At 42.6% G+C, this 14,983-nt stretch overlaps 1 protein-coding gene across 2 annotated transcripts; it reads right to left on the reverse strand.

Moving 5' to 3' along the window:
• Window positions 1–324: 324 nt before the first annotated feature.
• PLEK2 (pleckstrin 2) lies at window positions 325–11,390 on the reverse strand. 2 transcript variants are annotated; one of them, XM_033515007.1, is made up of 9 exons: window positions 11,258–11,390; window positions 8,629–8,793; window positions 7,593–7,774; window positions 6,789–6,880; window positions 6,268–6,455; window positions 5,006–5,107; window positions 3,624–3,707; window positions 2,438–2,516; window positions 325–624 (listed from the first exon to the last, which is right to left on the reverse strand). In XM_033515007.1, exons 1-9 carry the CDS (start codon window positions 11,303–11,305, stop codon window positions 431–433), a joined length of 1,134 nt encoding a protein of 377 aa, XP_033370898.1. In that variant the 5' UTR covers window positions 11,306–11,390; the 3' UTR covers window positions 325–430. The 2 variants fall into 2 exon arrangements, with proteins under 2 accessions (XP_033370898.1, XP_015487710.1); XM_015632224.3 differs by having other exon boundaries at window positions 325–1,349; window positions 11,258–11,388.
• Between the last annotated feature and the right edge of the window lie 3,593 nt (window positions 11,391–14,983).

Below are 14,983 nucleotides of genomic sequence, written 5' to 3' on the forward strand. Positions count from 1 at the left end.
TGTGGATAGAGGGTTATCAAATTCCTCTGTGACTTCAGGGAAGATATAGAGCATGCTGCCTTTTTGAAGGCTCTGCAGAATCTGGCTGTCATATACAGGTATTCAGATAAAATAAGGAATTTTATCAAAACAGTGCATTGGCAGGTCGATCAGGTGTTTGAATAATATCCTACATTTCATTTTACCCTCCAGTGTATGAGATTATATATAAATCTAAAATTACTGTGTATGAAACCATTATTTTTCATATTATATACTCAAACAGCCCTCTGAGAAAAAACACATCTCTAAAAAGCACAGGATATTAAAATGCAGTGGTTTGGGTTTGTTGTTTTTTTTTTATATTTAATAATATCAAAGACAAGTTTAGTAGACAAATAATGGAAAAAATAATGACTTAAGATAGAAAAAGCAATAGTGAGGACTGCTACTATAGTTCTCTGTCCAAATGCTGCTCCAGCATAAATGAACTTATAGTAATAATCAGAAGGGAAAGTCTTCCTTTTATGGCTGAGGGATTTCTTCCAATATATTCAGCACCAGAAATTGTCTGGAATGTCCATTGGTCTGATTTGATACTCAGGATCCTGTTCTGCTGTGGGACATTACCAGCATAAGAGTAACCTATATGGTGGAGAGGAAGATCCTTTGTTCTTTTTCCAGTCTAACAGAGAACTAAACAGTAGAGCACATGGATGGACACACAGACCCCTTGTTTGTTTTGCAGTGCATATTATCCTGGCAGTTGGGTTGTGGCTTAGCACAAGATTGATGTGGTATGCCAAGAAAGGCAGCCTCTGACATCAGCACTTTCCATGACTTAGATGTTTCAGTCTTAACTATGAGCCCCTTTATAAAGGGGAAAGGAGCAAGACAATTCTGCTTTAAGATAAAGCACAACCTGGATCTGTCAGACATAGACTGAATACTTGTACAAAAGACCCTTTTCTTCCATCTTGGAATATCTTCATTGTTTCTTTGAAAAACCCCATTTATCTGTATCCACCTGTTTTGGTCTCTTGGTTAGATGGTAAATTCAAGATGGGGGAATTATTCTGGATCTCTATGATTTGGTCTGCATGGTCTGCCAGGAACTGGTAGGTGTTATGGTGATTCAAATAATGAAAATAGACTATCAAGGGAAAAACAACACTCCCAGACAATGAGAGCAGGAAGCTGGTCACAAATGTGGTTTGTCATTTGGCATGGAGTCCACATTACTCATGTCAGTGGTTTGATTGCCTCAATCCACTGCACTCTCTCTGCCTTGGAGCTGGCCTGGATGTAATAATGAATGTCATTTTTGGTGATGATTTTGAAGAGGTTGCCTTGCACATTGCCCTTCACTCCTGCAGAGAAAAATAACCCAACAGATCAGGAGGGTGCAGAGAAAATCTGTCTGGCAGATATGAAACTTTGTAGTCTTTGCTTTCCCTCTTCAAAACCCCTGCAAGTGTTCAAGGCCAGACTGGACAGGGTTTTGAGAAAACAGGTTGAGTAGAAGTTGACCCTGTCTGTGGCAGGGGGATTGGAACTAGGTGATCTTTGGGGTCCCTTGCAACCCAAACCATTTGTTGATTCTGTGGTTCTATGCAAATACAGTATAGACATTTCTATAGATTGTATGAACTGCTGTGCACTCTACAACATATCTAAAATAGTCTCTGCTTAGGTGGAGACTATTAGTTGAGTTATACACTGGAATGATGAACCCCTACTAGTTTGCACAGTAGAATAGATTTTCTCCTGCCCATAGCTGGGTTCCTATTAGCAAGGAACTCCACTGTTCATCATGTCCCCCTGCTCCCAGACCAAAGCTTTTTCAGACCTTCTCTTTAGAAAGATGTTCTATATTTGATATCTACACATTGTGCTTACTGTCATAAAAGAAATTACTTTAATAGCAGAAACACACACCTGTGAGGCTGACATTCTAGACAAATGCCTGAGCTAAGCCTATGCTCCAGAAGAAGTATATTTTTTATTGCTGTCTTTATGTGTCCCCTACATTTGGGTTCTAGCAGGTCAGAAAGGAAAAGGTAATAGCGTAAGTTGAGAGGACACAGAAACAGATGGCATGAGAGGATGCCTCAAGACTTTGAGTTAAATACCACCCAAAAATAAAGTGTTTTCTATTTGTTAACTCTGGAATATTAATCATCCTTAGGATATTCTCAGAGGTCATATGACTAAGAAAAGCCCATATAAAGAGAACACCCAAGACATGTGGAAATAATGCTAAAAAAGAAAGTCCCCTTTGGTGTGGACAACTCAGCAGAACAGGGATTTGTGACATGCTTTTTCCCTTGCTTGCAACGGGAAATGGAAAGTCAGCCCACTTGTGCATACAAGCAGCCATATATATGAACCCACACCCAAAGACTGTATTGCTATGACATAAATATAAATATATGAAAGTTTAGAGGCTTGTGCTCACCTGCTGGGACTCCGTTGTCCTCCAGAGCTGAGACAAGACAGCCACGAAGAGAGAATCCACCTACTGGTTTGTTATCTTCCTGCAAAGAAAAAGGAAACAAGACATAGTTGGAAAATATCATAATTTCCCAGAGCAGAGGCATTACTTTTATGAAGTTGAAGATTGGAAAATGACCGTTTTTTTCAGGCATGAAACATGTATGTCACAAGATAAATCAATTAGAACATGTAGTTAAATGCATTACTATATTTTTTCAGTCACAGACATTTCTCTGATGTAGCTGGGCATGGTGTAGATCAGTTAAAAGCACAAGGAGAGGCAATCACACTTCAAATATATGTATGGTCTTATCAATAACAACATACAGAATTGTATATATTTCTGTAAGTATTTATCTTTCTGCTTTTCACTAAGACTGTATGGGAAAAATCTGTCTCTTTTCCCTAGTTGGCTGGCGCTCTTGTTTCTTGCCTTCAGGTTCTGCAGCTTCAGCTTACAGCCTTACAAAGATAAGTTGCAGTGAAAAAAAAACACAAAACAGCATGAAAGAACAGGAAACAAAAAATGATCTGGCTCCATAAACTCTTTTCACTGGTATGTTGTTTCTATTCTCTTTAAAAGTCACATAAAGCATTTCTATACATGTTCTTCTTGCAATCCTGTTTGGTACCCTAAGTATCTGAGTTGCTCACATGGATTATAATATTCATGAACACCAGTTCTACTTTTCATGAGAAAGTTTAAAACTGAGTAGTAGAAAGTCCTGTAAATACTTTGCTATTGAGAAGAGCCTATTCAATGCTGGAATAAGGATGTTAAAAATCCCAGTAACAGTATGATCCTCAAATGGTGGGACTTCAGCCCAGAAAGATCACAACCCAGGAAGAAACCCTGCAGGACCATGGTCCCAGACTGTGAGGGTACAGCAAAAGACCAATCCCAAGAAGACTGTTGATGCTCATCTTAGGAAATGGAATCTCACTGGGAAAAAGGACAGAAGATGCAGGGATACAAACTCCTACAAGGACAACCTCCTAGGGTAAGGTATAAATTGGAAAGGTCTAATTCCTGGAAATGGATAGAGGAACCCAGAGTGACAGAAACATTTACAGCATAATTGTATCTTCATTATAATGTTTATGTCTCTAAAAGGATTTCTGGGGATGGTAACTCTCCATTTACTTACCTTGGTGGGATCATAGTAATGCAAAAAAGCTGGATCAGCTCTCAAAACAAATTTTCTCACCTTCCAGTTTTTCCTCTTGTGCCCCTGCAAAATGGAAGAATTAAAATTACAACCTCCTGAAATGACCATTTTCCTACAGGCTTTAGGGGAGACTTATAAATAAACACCAAAAAAAGAGGGTTTTGACCCAACAGAGAAAAATATTTCCTAACTTCCTGGTAATTCCCATGACCTTCTTATCATTCTTCTTCATATGTTGACAATTCCTTTGTCTCTTCCTTCCCTGTGCTAAGAACTATGAAAGCAGAATGACAGGAACAAATGGTTATATCCCTCATTCCTGCTTTTTAATTTCAGATTAAATATGGGTTTCAGATTAAAACCCCATGCTGTGTGTGCTCTGAGGGGTTTATGGCAGGTCCTTTTGCAGCTCTTTACTCTTTCACCGCAGCCCTCTCACTGCTGCCAGGCTGTGCCAGCCCTGTGAGCATCCCCTCTCCTGGAGGTTTGCCCTGGGGCTGTCCCTGGCTGCTGCTGGCCATGGGCAGAAGCTCTTGGGCAGCTCTCGTGTTCTGTGGTGATGGGATGGGGATCCTGCAGTGCCCTGCCAACCCTCACAGCACCCTGGCAGCTGGAGGAGGGAGGGTTGGGAAGCATCTGGTGATCCAGTTTGCACAACACTAAAGCTCGGGCTCTGGGTACAAGGCTTCAGAATAAGGCCATGCAGTGCAGGGAGGGTTCCATTTGCAGGTGGCTTCTTTTGTGTTATTCTTTGAAAGAGTAACTGACCCTAATCTTGTTCATTGCAAGCATTGGAAACTATGTCTTCCAGACCAAGGGTCAGGTCTTGGAAACAATTATTGCCAACAGGTACTTGTGCCCAAGAAAACATGTTTCACTACCATCAAAGCACCCATGTGTACGTGAGTGACTACCCACAGGTAAATGTCCACCTCATACAAAGGTCAAGCTACTCAGCTTTGAAATTTGTCTGTGACCAGCAAACCATCATCACCATTCACACTACCTGGATGGGATAGGTCAAACCAAAGGAACGGTGGCTCTGCCTGGAAGTGAACGTAACACCTCTGGTAGGATTTGGAGTTTGTGTGGTACTTCTGCTTTTGATCCTGTTTTGTTCTTTTCAGTATATGCTCAATATGTACAGAATATAACAATTAATCCTGCCTGAGCAAGTTCCATAGTTCGCTTTTTTATAACTGGATAGTCTTAACTGCAAGACCTCAAGTACGGACAGGCAAGTTAGTTCTGCTGGGCACATCTCTCCAGCTATCATTGTCTAAGTCACACTTACTCTCTAAGAAACCCTAAGAGCTGTACTTTTTCTTGTTTCCTGGGGCAGGTTCCAAGACTATGCTTACCTGTTTCACTAAGAATCCTTGTTTCAAAATTGTGCCACTTAATTCAGAGATGTTGAAATGTACCTCTTCCTTGGAACTGGTATTTTTCTTATTGCTCTCAGCCTGCAAATAGGGAAAAGACAGTTCCACTTTTCTTTTTAATCTAAAACAGACTTTTAATTACGAAACTCTGCATTTTATTTTTCATTTTAATTTCCTCAGCTGTTTTTAGCTTGTATTTCCTGAGTAAATTCTACTCCATAGCTCTGCCACTCAACCTTTTAGGACCAAGATTACAGTTACAAGTAACAGCTGTAAATCTGTACTTGCTGGCTATACGTGCTGTGGCCTTGAGCTGTAGTACAACTACAGCACTGCCTCCAGTACATGCAGACAGCACAGCACTCCAGGGACACACCTCTTTTAATGCCTAATTATGTAATTTGTAGATCCCTCCATATCCATGTAGCTATTTGGCTCCAGCAAAAGTGCCAGTGTTAGTGCTGCTAAAAGAGTAGAGCTGCTCCTTCTGCATTTACTTTCTCAGCCTGCACATTTGCCCTTGCTTGCATGCTGTGCACCTCTACCCCAAATGTAAGAGATACTTCGGGGCACAGATGGTCTGGGACACGGCAGAGACCTCTATAGTCGAGTTAGATGTTAGTAGTTTATTTCAGGGCGTGGGAGAAAGAGCCCTGCTAGGAGCCAGCAGATGAAGCTTAAAGCAGGTTCAGAGAGAACCATACAAAAGGGGGTAGAATATGAATACGTGATTTTAGGACTTAAGATAGCTAAGAAAGAGAGTAACAGAACAGAAGTGAGAGAGCCGGAAAAAGAGGATGAAAGAGAGAAGCAAGAGCAGGAAAAAGAGAAGCAAGAGAGCGAGCTCTCTTTTACAATTATATAACTTATACATTTGAATATTCTATTCCTTTACTAACCAATCTTTATAAGAATACTAATACAGTAACATTTGTGTGTGACTTACAGAAATCGCTGCTTTTGCATATTTTTAGTTATCTCAGGGGTACTTCGGACTTTTCCTTATAAGGCTGGGGAGAGGGGTCTCAGCTTAGTTTTACTGGGGGAAGGAATGTGTTCTGGCATACCAGACTGGTTTCTTTGAATTATTCAAACCATGCTTTCATTTGTATTTCTTCCTTAGCCTTTCTGGCTAAGGAGTCATGTTTTTAATTCCTTTCTAATTCTACCTTTCCAACACCCAAATCAAGTGTGTGACGAGGGCCAGAGGAGGTGCCTCTGTCAGCAGCTGCATCGCTTACAAACATGTACAGGGCGGTGGAGTCGTCCAGGAACTTCTCAGAGGGGTCGCTGGAGCGTGTGGCCTCAGTGCTGCGGACTCCCACGGGCCTGAGGAAGTTCTCGTCCATCAGCATGGATGCCAAGGTGACAGCCTCGAATCGTGACACAGCAAAGCTGTTGGAGATGAGCCAGTCCACCAGGGCAGAACCTGCAGGAAGAAAGGCAGCTCTCATACCAAGACAGTGTGCTCTTCTGAGGAAAGGCAGACAGTCTCCTGCCACACAGGTTTTCACTTGCTGAAACATTTCAGCACCATCCCAAAGATTGTCAGAGAAGTGCAAAGTTGACCAATTGCGTGGCGTTCTAAGTGTGCTTCCATACATCCAAAGAGCGAGAGAGAAAGGTGTTGGAGAGCTTGGCTGCACTGCCAGGTTCCACTGGGCCAGAGCTTATCCCACCAGGAAGGCAGTACAGTAGCTCCCTTGTCCCTGCAATGTGGCGTATCAGATGTGAGCTGGCTGTTTGCCTGCAGTAGGTGTACCTGTGAAAGTCTCTTTGTATCTGTTGCCTTGATCCAAATTGCGGGTCAGCTTAATTCCAGTACTGCTGTCATACATTCTCTCCACTATGTTGCTGCAAACGAGAGCACAGCACATCAGTGGGTGAGAGTGACAGGCAGAAATAGCTTCATACTTCTGTCAGTGCCTGGCATGTCCTCATGATTACCCACAAAAACGTGGGAAGTATTCCAGGTACTCCCACAGAAGCACTGCCCTAAGTACATTCCAGAAAAACTTTACTCTCCCAATAGCAGCACTAAACAAGATGCCTCACAAAGTATCTTCAATTTAAAGCCCTTCAGACTGATCTCTTATCACCCTGATTTACCTGTTCAACACAAATCAAATTAATGTAATTCTTCTGTTTCTTAATCAGTCTCTGTTTCCTCTTACATAAGATAATGCACCCTAAAAATCCTAGTCTGGATTCCAGATATCAGCTTTGAAAACTCAGCAACAGGGCACAAAGCCACCACCTGGTGCTTCCCTGATGTTACATCTTTTGAGGTAACACCTTTCCCCAGTGAGAACATTTGCAGCTGACTAGGAAGGCATTCAAGCCAGCAGGGAGGTGCCCATGCACTCCCAGAAGATGATGGTCAAGAAAAAGTGCATTCCCTGGCTAAAGCATGTACAAACCTAGGACAGGGCAGCCAGTTTAGAGGCTCCTGGCCAGAGAGGAGCAGATCTGTGCAGAAAAGAGCTTCCCTTGACCCTCCCCATCCATCAACTCAGGCGCTTTGCAAACTACAACAACAACAGAAGGAGAAATCATATACACTTACTGGAGGCTGATATTTTCTAGCAGTTTGAAAGAGTTCTTCATTCTGTGAAGTTCTTGTACCTGTACTGGATGACCAGCATGAATAGCTCCAGTGATGTCCAAAGCCCAAGAGTCACGTTCCTCCCTGGAGCAACATTCAAGGAAATAGTCTGTATTTGTTTTTGTCTTTAGTTTGATGAGTAGCTGTGGAGAAAGAAGGACACAGCAATAACATAATTTAGCTATTTTTCTCCTCTTGCATTTTGCTTTTTTTAGCACTGGCCCAAGTGACACAAATAAGTGTGACAGTACATCCCATCCAAGAAATTCAGAGCAATTCTTGTTCAGGAGGATGGTGGGCACAAATCTGGGTTGTTTTTAGTGGTTTTGTTTGCTTGTTTGTGTTTTTGTTTGGGTTTTTCTGGCTCTTCTATCCCACTCAAATCCCTAGGTTTTCTGTCCTGGTACTTAGGAGAGAGCGGACCATACAGATACCTCACAGAGAGGAAATCTGCATTGCTGCTATCCATGGGCAAGCAGAGAAACACAGGAGGCCCGTTTTCTTCCAGAGTCCTCCTGCTGAAAACTTTCTACAGCAGCAATATCTCATTGGTGAAGGAAAAAGGAGTCTGATCTGGCTGCCTGGGAGCACCCCATGGATATCCAGGCTTTAAAACAACTACGACAGATGATAATCTCCCTTTTCCCCCATCCTCCTCAGATTTTATTGGGGTGTTCGTGTCTTCTCTCCACACACTGTTGGACTGATGCCTTTACATTTTTTCTCCTGACTGTGTGCACAGGAGTAGTGGTTGGGGGTGTTCTTTAGTTAAGAGCTGACTCACATTTGGGCACAGGAAAGAGCAAAGACACAATAAAGGAGTTCAGTGCTTGTCCTGGTTACATTGCTAGTGGCAGCTTGCTTTTGGCTCGGCCTAATTCTGGAAGCACCCCAGTGATATGGCTGCAGTAATCAAAGAAGCCAGGAGGAGAGGAAAACATAGGAAGAAGTTGGAAAATGAGTGACATAGAGAAGAGATACATTTTTCCAGTCATACCGGTCTGTTCTCATATTCCAGGCATGGACAAGTAATAGTGCAGCCATCCAAAAGGATCCTGCCCTTTGGAGAAGGCTCCTTCTTGCCTCCTTCAATTTTGTAATACAGCAGCTTATCCTGAAGCAGAACGAACCATCTCACTTTCCAGTTACGAACAACATGTCCCTGGAGGGGAAGAAATCCACATCACTGATTTTAACAGAAGCATTGAGAAATGACCATATTTTCTTCTTGGCTTCTTGTATGAAAAGTACAAAAAGTCATCATTCCTGCTCTCCCTGAAATACACATTTTAAGTAACAAAATAGCATAGCTACATCACTATAAAATCATAGAGGAATAGAAAAGTGCTATGCTCTTTCTTCAGCCAGGAGAACTTCTTTGCGGGCCAGACTTGTTTTTTGTAAAAGCCCACATGAATTATCCCAAATTGCTGATGTACATGCACACCTTCTCTGCTGACAGCACAGGCAGCAACAGGGCTAAATCCAAAATGTGTGAGGGCTCTTGGCAACCAGCTCCTCCTCTCTGGTGACCCTTGTGGTGTCTTTTTCATTTTGATGTAGCTCTAGGTGCCAAGTGGTTTTGCAAGTGCTTTGCTGGGTGAATTGGCTTTTCCTTACACCCTCCACTTACTGCTAATGAGAAGTTCATGTCAATCCTACCTGCCTCCAATCTCCTGGGCTAAAACATTCCCTGTGCTCCTGTTTCCTGTAAAGGAAATATGCTTTTTAATGACATAAGAGTGAATGAAGGCTGCTGTTGAATGCCTCACGGATTATATAATACAGACAAATCCTCCTATTTTTCCTCTGTAAACAGCCCCCAGCTCTCTTTAGTCTGGTGAAAGGACAGCAAAGCCAGTGAGGGCTGGCACTAGCAGGCTCAGTCCTGTCTGATGGTGTCTGGTCCAGCTTTGCTGTGCAAGAAGCTGAGTTATGTTTCTACAGGGGATGGAGCGTTACAGCCAGCAGGCAAACCAGGAGGTAAAGGAAGCTCTGACACCTGGGATAGGGTGGGCATGGCTAGAAGAAAGAAAACATGTAAGGTCCAGTTGTGGCATGAATCAAAGGGGAAACCCAGCAATCTCCAAGTAAAGGTGGAGTAATGAGTCTCTAAAATCCAGAGCACTATAGATCCAATGTCTTCTAATCCATACTAAACACAATTTATCTATCTTGGGTTTGTTCTCTCCTTCCCTTTGCATTCCTTGGTGTTTTTTTCACGTGTTGTAAAGTTACTTGGCCATTTTTTCTGTATATTCTTTGCTATGGCTCTATTCTTTCCTTCTGTAAAATGTTCCCTTTTCTCAGGAGGTCACCTTTTTAAATTTATCTTTACCTGAATTTCACACATTCATTTTTTATTTATAATGCATTACAGTAGATAATTCTGCCATATATAATGCATTTAGATAATCTCTTTGCTTTTGTTCTCTTCTTAAGAAAATTCTGTTTTCTTTACCTGATCCTATCCTTTTTTCTCTGTAGATCCTTGGTTCCCTTGTCCCTCAGTTTCCTTTAGTTGTCCCCTTTGTGGTCTCCTTCCCGTCAAGCTGTGTATTTGGGTGATATTGTACAGACTGTGGCAGTCACAGCTCCATGTGCTGCCAGGAACCTATTCCTCTCACACACCTGGTGCCTTGGCTTCCCATTTGAATTCAATAGTCACCTAAGAGCCAAAAGGTACAGCTGTAGCCCAGAGAGGAGGCTGGGAGCTGGGACTGCTCTGCCCTTGCTGCAGAAGGCAGGATGGAGAAAAGCCCCTGTTCCACACAGAACTTCATGTGGCCACTGCCTGGCTGGCCAGGGAGCCCTGCCAGGAAAACTCCTGACCAGGATTACCTTCATGTTAGCACCAGAAACACTGCCACGTACTGTAGAAAAGCATTTCCCTAGGCGTGGCAAAGCTTTGAACAAACCTCTCAATCATATTTTTTTCTATGAAATCAAGGACCATATTAATCATTGAGACAGGGTCTTGGTACTAACAGCAGTTTATGCCCCTTGCTAAATTGCCTCCTTTGTGTTCCAGCAATGATTTACTTGGTCCTACAGGGAGAAGTATTGGGAGGGTTGAAATCTTTCAGCTCTCTTCACCACATTTTGGCTAAATTTTTTTAAGAGCACTGCTTGAGGAGTTTGGGAAAAAAGAAGTTACTTCAGATGCATTTTTAAATTTGCATTACTCTGATCCCCTTCAAAAAGAGTAATCTGTTTTCCATTCTCTCATGGAAACGGGAAACCCTGCACAGACACGTCACTGAAGAAGGCACAAGCTATCTTAACCCACTGTCAAAACTTCTCCTGCCTCTCAATCCTCCCATGGTCGCCCCACTGCTCCCCGCAGAGGCGTGTGCGAGGTGCAGACGTGTTGGCTTTCTAACACCTGGCTAATCCCGATGGCTAATTCACCTTCCTCTACAGAAATGCCAGCACGGGGAAACTTGCGGGTGTGTGGTGAGCAGCTGCAGTTCCCCTGGTAGGCACCTGCACAAACCTGGAGGAGCTCCTTTCCCAGAGCAGGCAGGAGCCCTCCTTCCCTTGCCGTGGGCCCCGGCTCGCCCCAGCCCCTGCTCGGGAGCTGCTCGTGTCGGAGCTGAGCCGCCCGCGGGACCCAGGGCACTCACCCTTTTGACGAGGAAGCCCTCCTTCAGCACTCCAGCTTCTTCCTCCATCGTGGCCAGCAGGGAACAGAGCACAGCCCCCGCCCAGAATTGCCTGAGCCCTGGCAGCCTGTCCCTCTGCACATGATTTGTTTAAGAAAGCTCGTTTTTCTTTGCTCCCCTCCTCCAGTGTGACGCAGACTCCCTCCCCTGGTTTTTTTACCTCCCTCCCTACCTGTGAGACATGAGTTAAACAGCGAGCTGGCTCTGATATATTACCTGCCCTCGGGGAAGTAAAACAAAGGGATGTCTAAAAAGGATCTTGAAAGAACTTCACAGAATTTAGTAGAGCAAAAAATCACCACCGAGCGACCAGGCCAATATAAGCAGCTAGAAAATGACAAATCAGGTATTGCATGGGAGGGGGAAGCAACATTTTAAAACCACATACCTCAAAACTTCAGACTAAACAACTATCACTTAAAAGTTCTCATCTAACAAACCCATCTCTCAGGAGTTCTACAGATCAGCACAACTTGTAACATATAAGATACTATGATTACAAGGAGACTTTGATAAATCTTACAGTAACTTCTTTTGCTATATTTTCCCAAAGAACCTCCAAAGCACCTAAAAGTCCACTCGACTTTCAGTGACCCCTTGGCATAAAAACCAGGGTTCTCAACCTAATATCCTGAATCTTTACATAAGCAGGCTTTTAGTAAAGCAGCCTGATCCTTAAACACTGCAGTGACCTCTTGTACCTCCTGAGTGCCTTGAAACAGAGTGCCTTTTGTGTCTAAATGCAATCTTAGATGTTTATTGTGTTTTTGAAGAATTTAGGTACCATGATGACAAATCTGTTTAATAGATTTACCAATCTTGTCCTGATGAAGTAAACCAGTATTAACATTTCAGAGTGCTGCTGTTCAGAAATAATAGCCTTTGCTGTATTGTCAGCATTCCATGACTCACTAAAATTAAGGTGATATATGTGGGCAGAGCTATGGGCTGTGATAAGAATTATAAGGTAGAGTATAGCAAATAAACAAAAGCATTCGTTGCTATGTAAAGAGTACAGAGGTCAGTAAGACAAAGTGACACCAATATCAAGGGACACACTTTCATGTACCAAGGAAAAGGAACAAACTTATCTTTATACATTTTTATAACTTTTAGCTAGGAATAGTGAGTCACTGAAGAATTGGAACCAACATTGTACTGGAGACAACTCAGAGAGGAGTCCTGCAGAGGCCATGAGAATACAATGGGTGACTAAACACTGCTGGAAGTTAGTAAAATTTATTCTGTATAAAGAGGAAACATGCTGGCTGAGATTTCAAAAGCAGAAGTTATCTATGTAGCTCCTACTGTACACCTTTTGCCTCTTGGGAAAAGGCAGGCAGCTACAAGGCAACAGGCTCAGTAAGTCATATCACAGTATGTTTGTTCTTCTGTCCACCTAAAGTAAGTACAGAACACTTGGAAAAGTACTTTTTCATGCTGTTATGTAAATGTAATATTTTAAAAGTAACCAATGGAAATTTTGGTAATTTTTAAAAATATAATTGTAGCCTTAAATTAAAAAATCCCCGATAAAGTCAGCAGGGAAAAAAAATAAAAAAAATCAGCTCACCATGTTTTGTACATCAGAATTACACCGGAGTGGAAAAAAACCCAGAAAACTTGAGTCCAGGTTCACAAGAGACATTACTGCTGCATGCATTTCCTGAACATGTATTCTTTATATAACCAGCTTCAGGAATACAGTGTTCCACCGTTTGGTATTTGAGGTTTGACTTCACATTGTTCAGCTTGTTACTGCAGGCAATTTATCCCAGGTGCTATTTCAGGCTAGAGAGGACAGGTAGGAGCTTGCAGGGGGCTCTCGCTCAGACAATGATCTCAGAATTGCTCCATAAGCAGTCCTCACTGAAGATCTGACAAGCTCCTTTTCTCCAGCCTGCAGACCACCCACAACTTTGCAGACAGATCTTGGCAAAATTAACATTAGCAACAAAGAATTCTATTGTCAAACTTCTGGTGAAAGGTGAAGCAAGCCTTGCTTCAGCTGGTCATTAAGTAACAGATTTCGTATCAAGTACTTCTTATATAGAGCCTTCACTTCCTTCAATACCTCGACTCAAAAGTATTTCTTCAATACTTTGCATATTTATCATACACACACCCCTTCCTCCCTGTCTCATTCTGTAATTAATCAAGGCTGAAAAACTGCCCTGTGTTGCTCCCTGAGGCTGAGTAAACACAGATCTTTCAGGGTCAGGTAGTATAAAATGAGTCAGTAGATCTGAGCTGTCGTATTCACGCATGGGCCGGGAATACAAGTTCTGGCATTGAACTCTTCCGGTGGAAAAGGACATGCTTTGATCTGTATAAACTTAGGGAGCTCTACATCGGATCTTTTGTGAGCCTTAAAACTCACTGAAGAGTACCCATTTCCTCAGACCCATTTTAGAGTGCTTTCCACATCAGTGTAGTAGTATAACAAAAAAAGAACAGCTGAGTGCTTGACATTTTCTTGCCTTCAAAGTGACTCCCAAATACTTTATATGCTACAGAATTTGGAATTGGATGGCCAGCAAGAGCCGCTTTCCAGACCACAGGATGCTACTCAGGGATACAGGGAAGGGAGGAGCAGCCTCCACGGTTCTGAGTGCAGGCTGTGCTGTTTCAGCTGGCTGACCCTGCTGGTACCTTCCACTCAGTACTTCAAGAAGCATCCCACAGCTGGTTCAGGGAACCTGCCCAAAGGAAAACCCCATCCCCATGCTCTGCCGTGCCCAGCGTGTATCATCATGTCACACAGGCACTGTGGCATTACAGACACCACAGTTTTCAAAGCACCTTCTTAGGACTTTGCCCTCCAGTGCAACACCCCCATTAAATTAGTTCCTTTAGTGGATTAGGGATGAAATATGATGAAAACAAACCACATCAAAAAAAAAGCATGATGAAACATTTCTAGATAAAAGGGAAAGACAACAAGCATTCAATAGTATTCTGACATAACAGCAATTGAAAAGTTAACTGTATAAAGGTGGAAGTATTTGGAAACAGTTGTTTCATTGTCTACACTCTTAAAAATCAAAGTGCAGATCTGCTCTGAAGAACAACAGCTCCACTGGACCTAAAGAAAAACCCATGTGCCAAAATCAGAGAGAAGACAGCAAGGATTTGTCACTGTATTAAAAACCAGACAAACCACAACAGCCCCAAGAGAGCAGGGCACCCCTATTTTAGAAACCACTATTTATCCTCATTAGAAGCAGCATACTGGGCTGTGTTACCTGAGCCAGTATACCCTTGATTGGGATGGATTTTTGCATTGAGTCCTTACCAAATGTTATAGGTAAAACTGTTTCAAAGCAGTCAATCTTAGAGAATCAACTTGGGGTAGGAAAGTCAAACTGAGATCCTTACAATTAACACATCAGGCCAAGCCCTGTCCACAGGTATACCTGTCCCCTTCCCTTCCACTGACCATGTTAAGTGCAGGTAGAGATGTTGGCCTTGTGACTACTATTGCACAAACAGCACAGTAGCTAATGAACAGTAGGAATGTGCTCCCTGGATTTAGCAACTTAACATTGAGACATTCACAAAAACCCCTTATTTTAAGCACTTGGTAAGCAAAGGCAGTTCCATGAATAGAAAAAGAGCTAGGTTGTGACACAAGGCATCAGTTCAGCAACTCCTAAAGATCTTTAAGTGGCACAGCACAGCAAAGCC

The sequence above is a fragment of the Parus major genome, chromosome 5 (assembly GCF_001522545.3).
Source record: "Parus major isolate Abel chromosome 5, Parus_major1.1, whole genome shotgun sequence".
Lineage (NCBI taxonomy): Eukaryota > Metazoa > Chordata > Aves > Passeriformes > Paridae > Parus > Parus major.

Bases quoted from the DNA above. Each gene is read 5' to 3' on its own strand.
- PLEK2 (XM_033515007.1), bottom strand. From the start codon at position 11,305: ATGGAGGAAGAAGCTGGAGTGCTGAAGGAGGGCTTCCTCGTCAAAAGG. The intron at 6,456-6,788 runs GTACACCTACTG...TTCTTCCTGCAG, and splicing joins ATACAAAGAGACTTTCACAG to GTTCTGCCCTGGTGGACTGG. The intron at 3,708-5,005 runs GTAAGCATAGTC...TCCATTTTGCAG, and splicing joins AAGGATTCTTAGTGAAACAG to GGGCACAAGAGGAAAAACTG.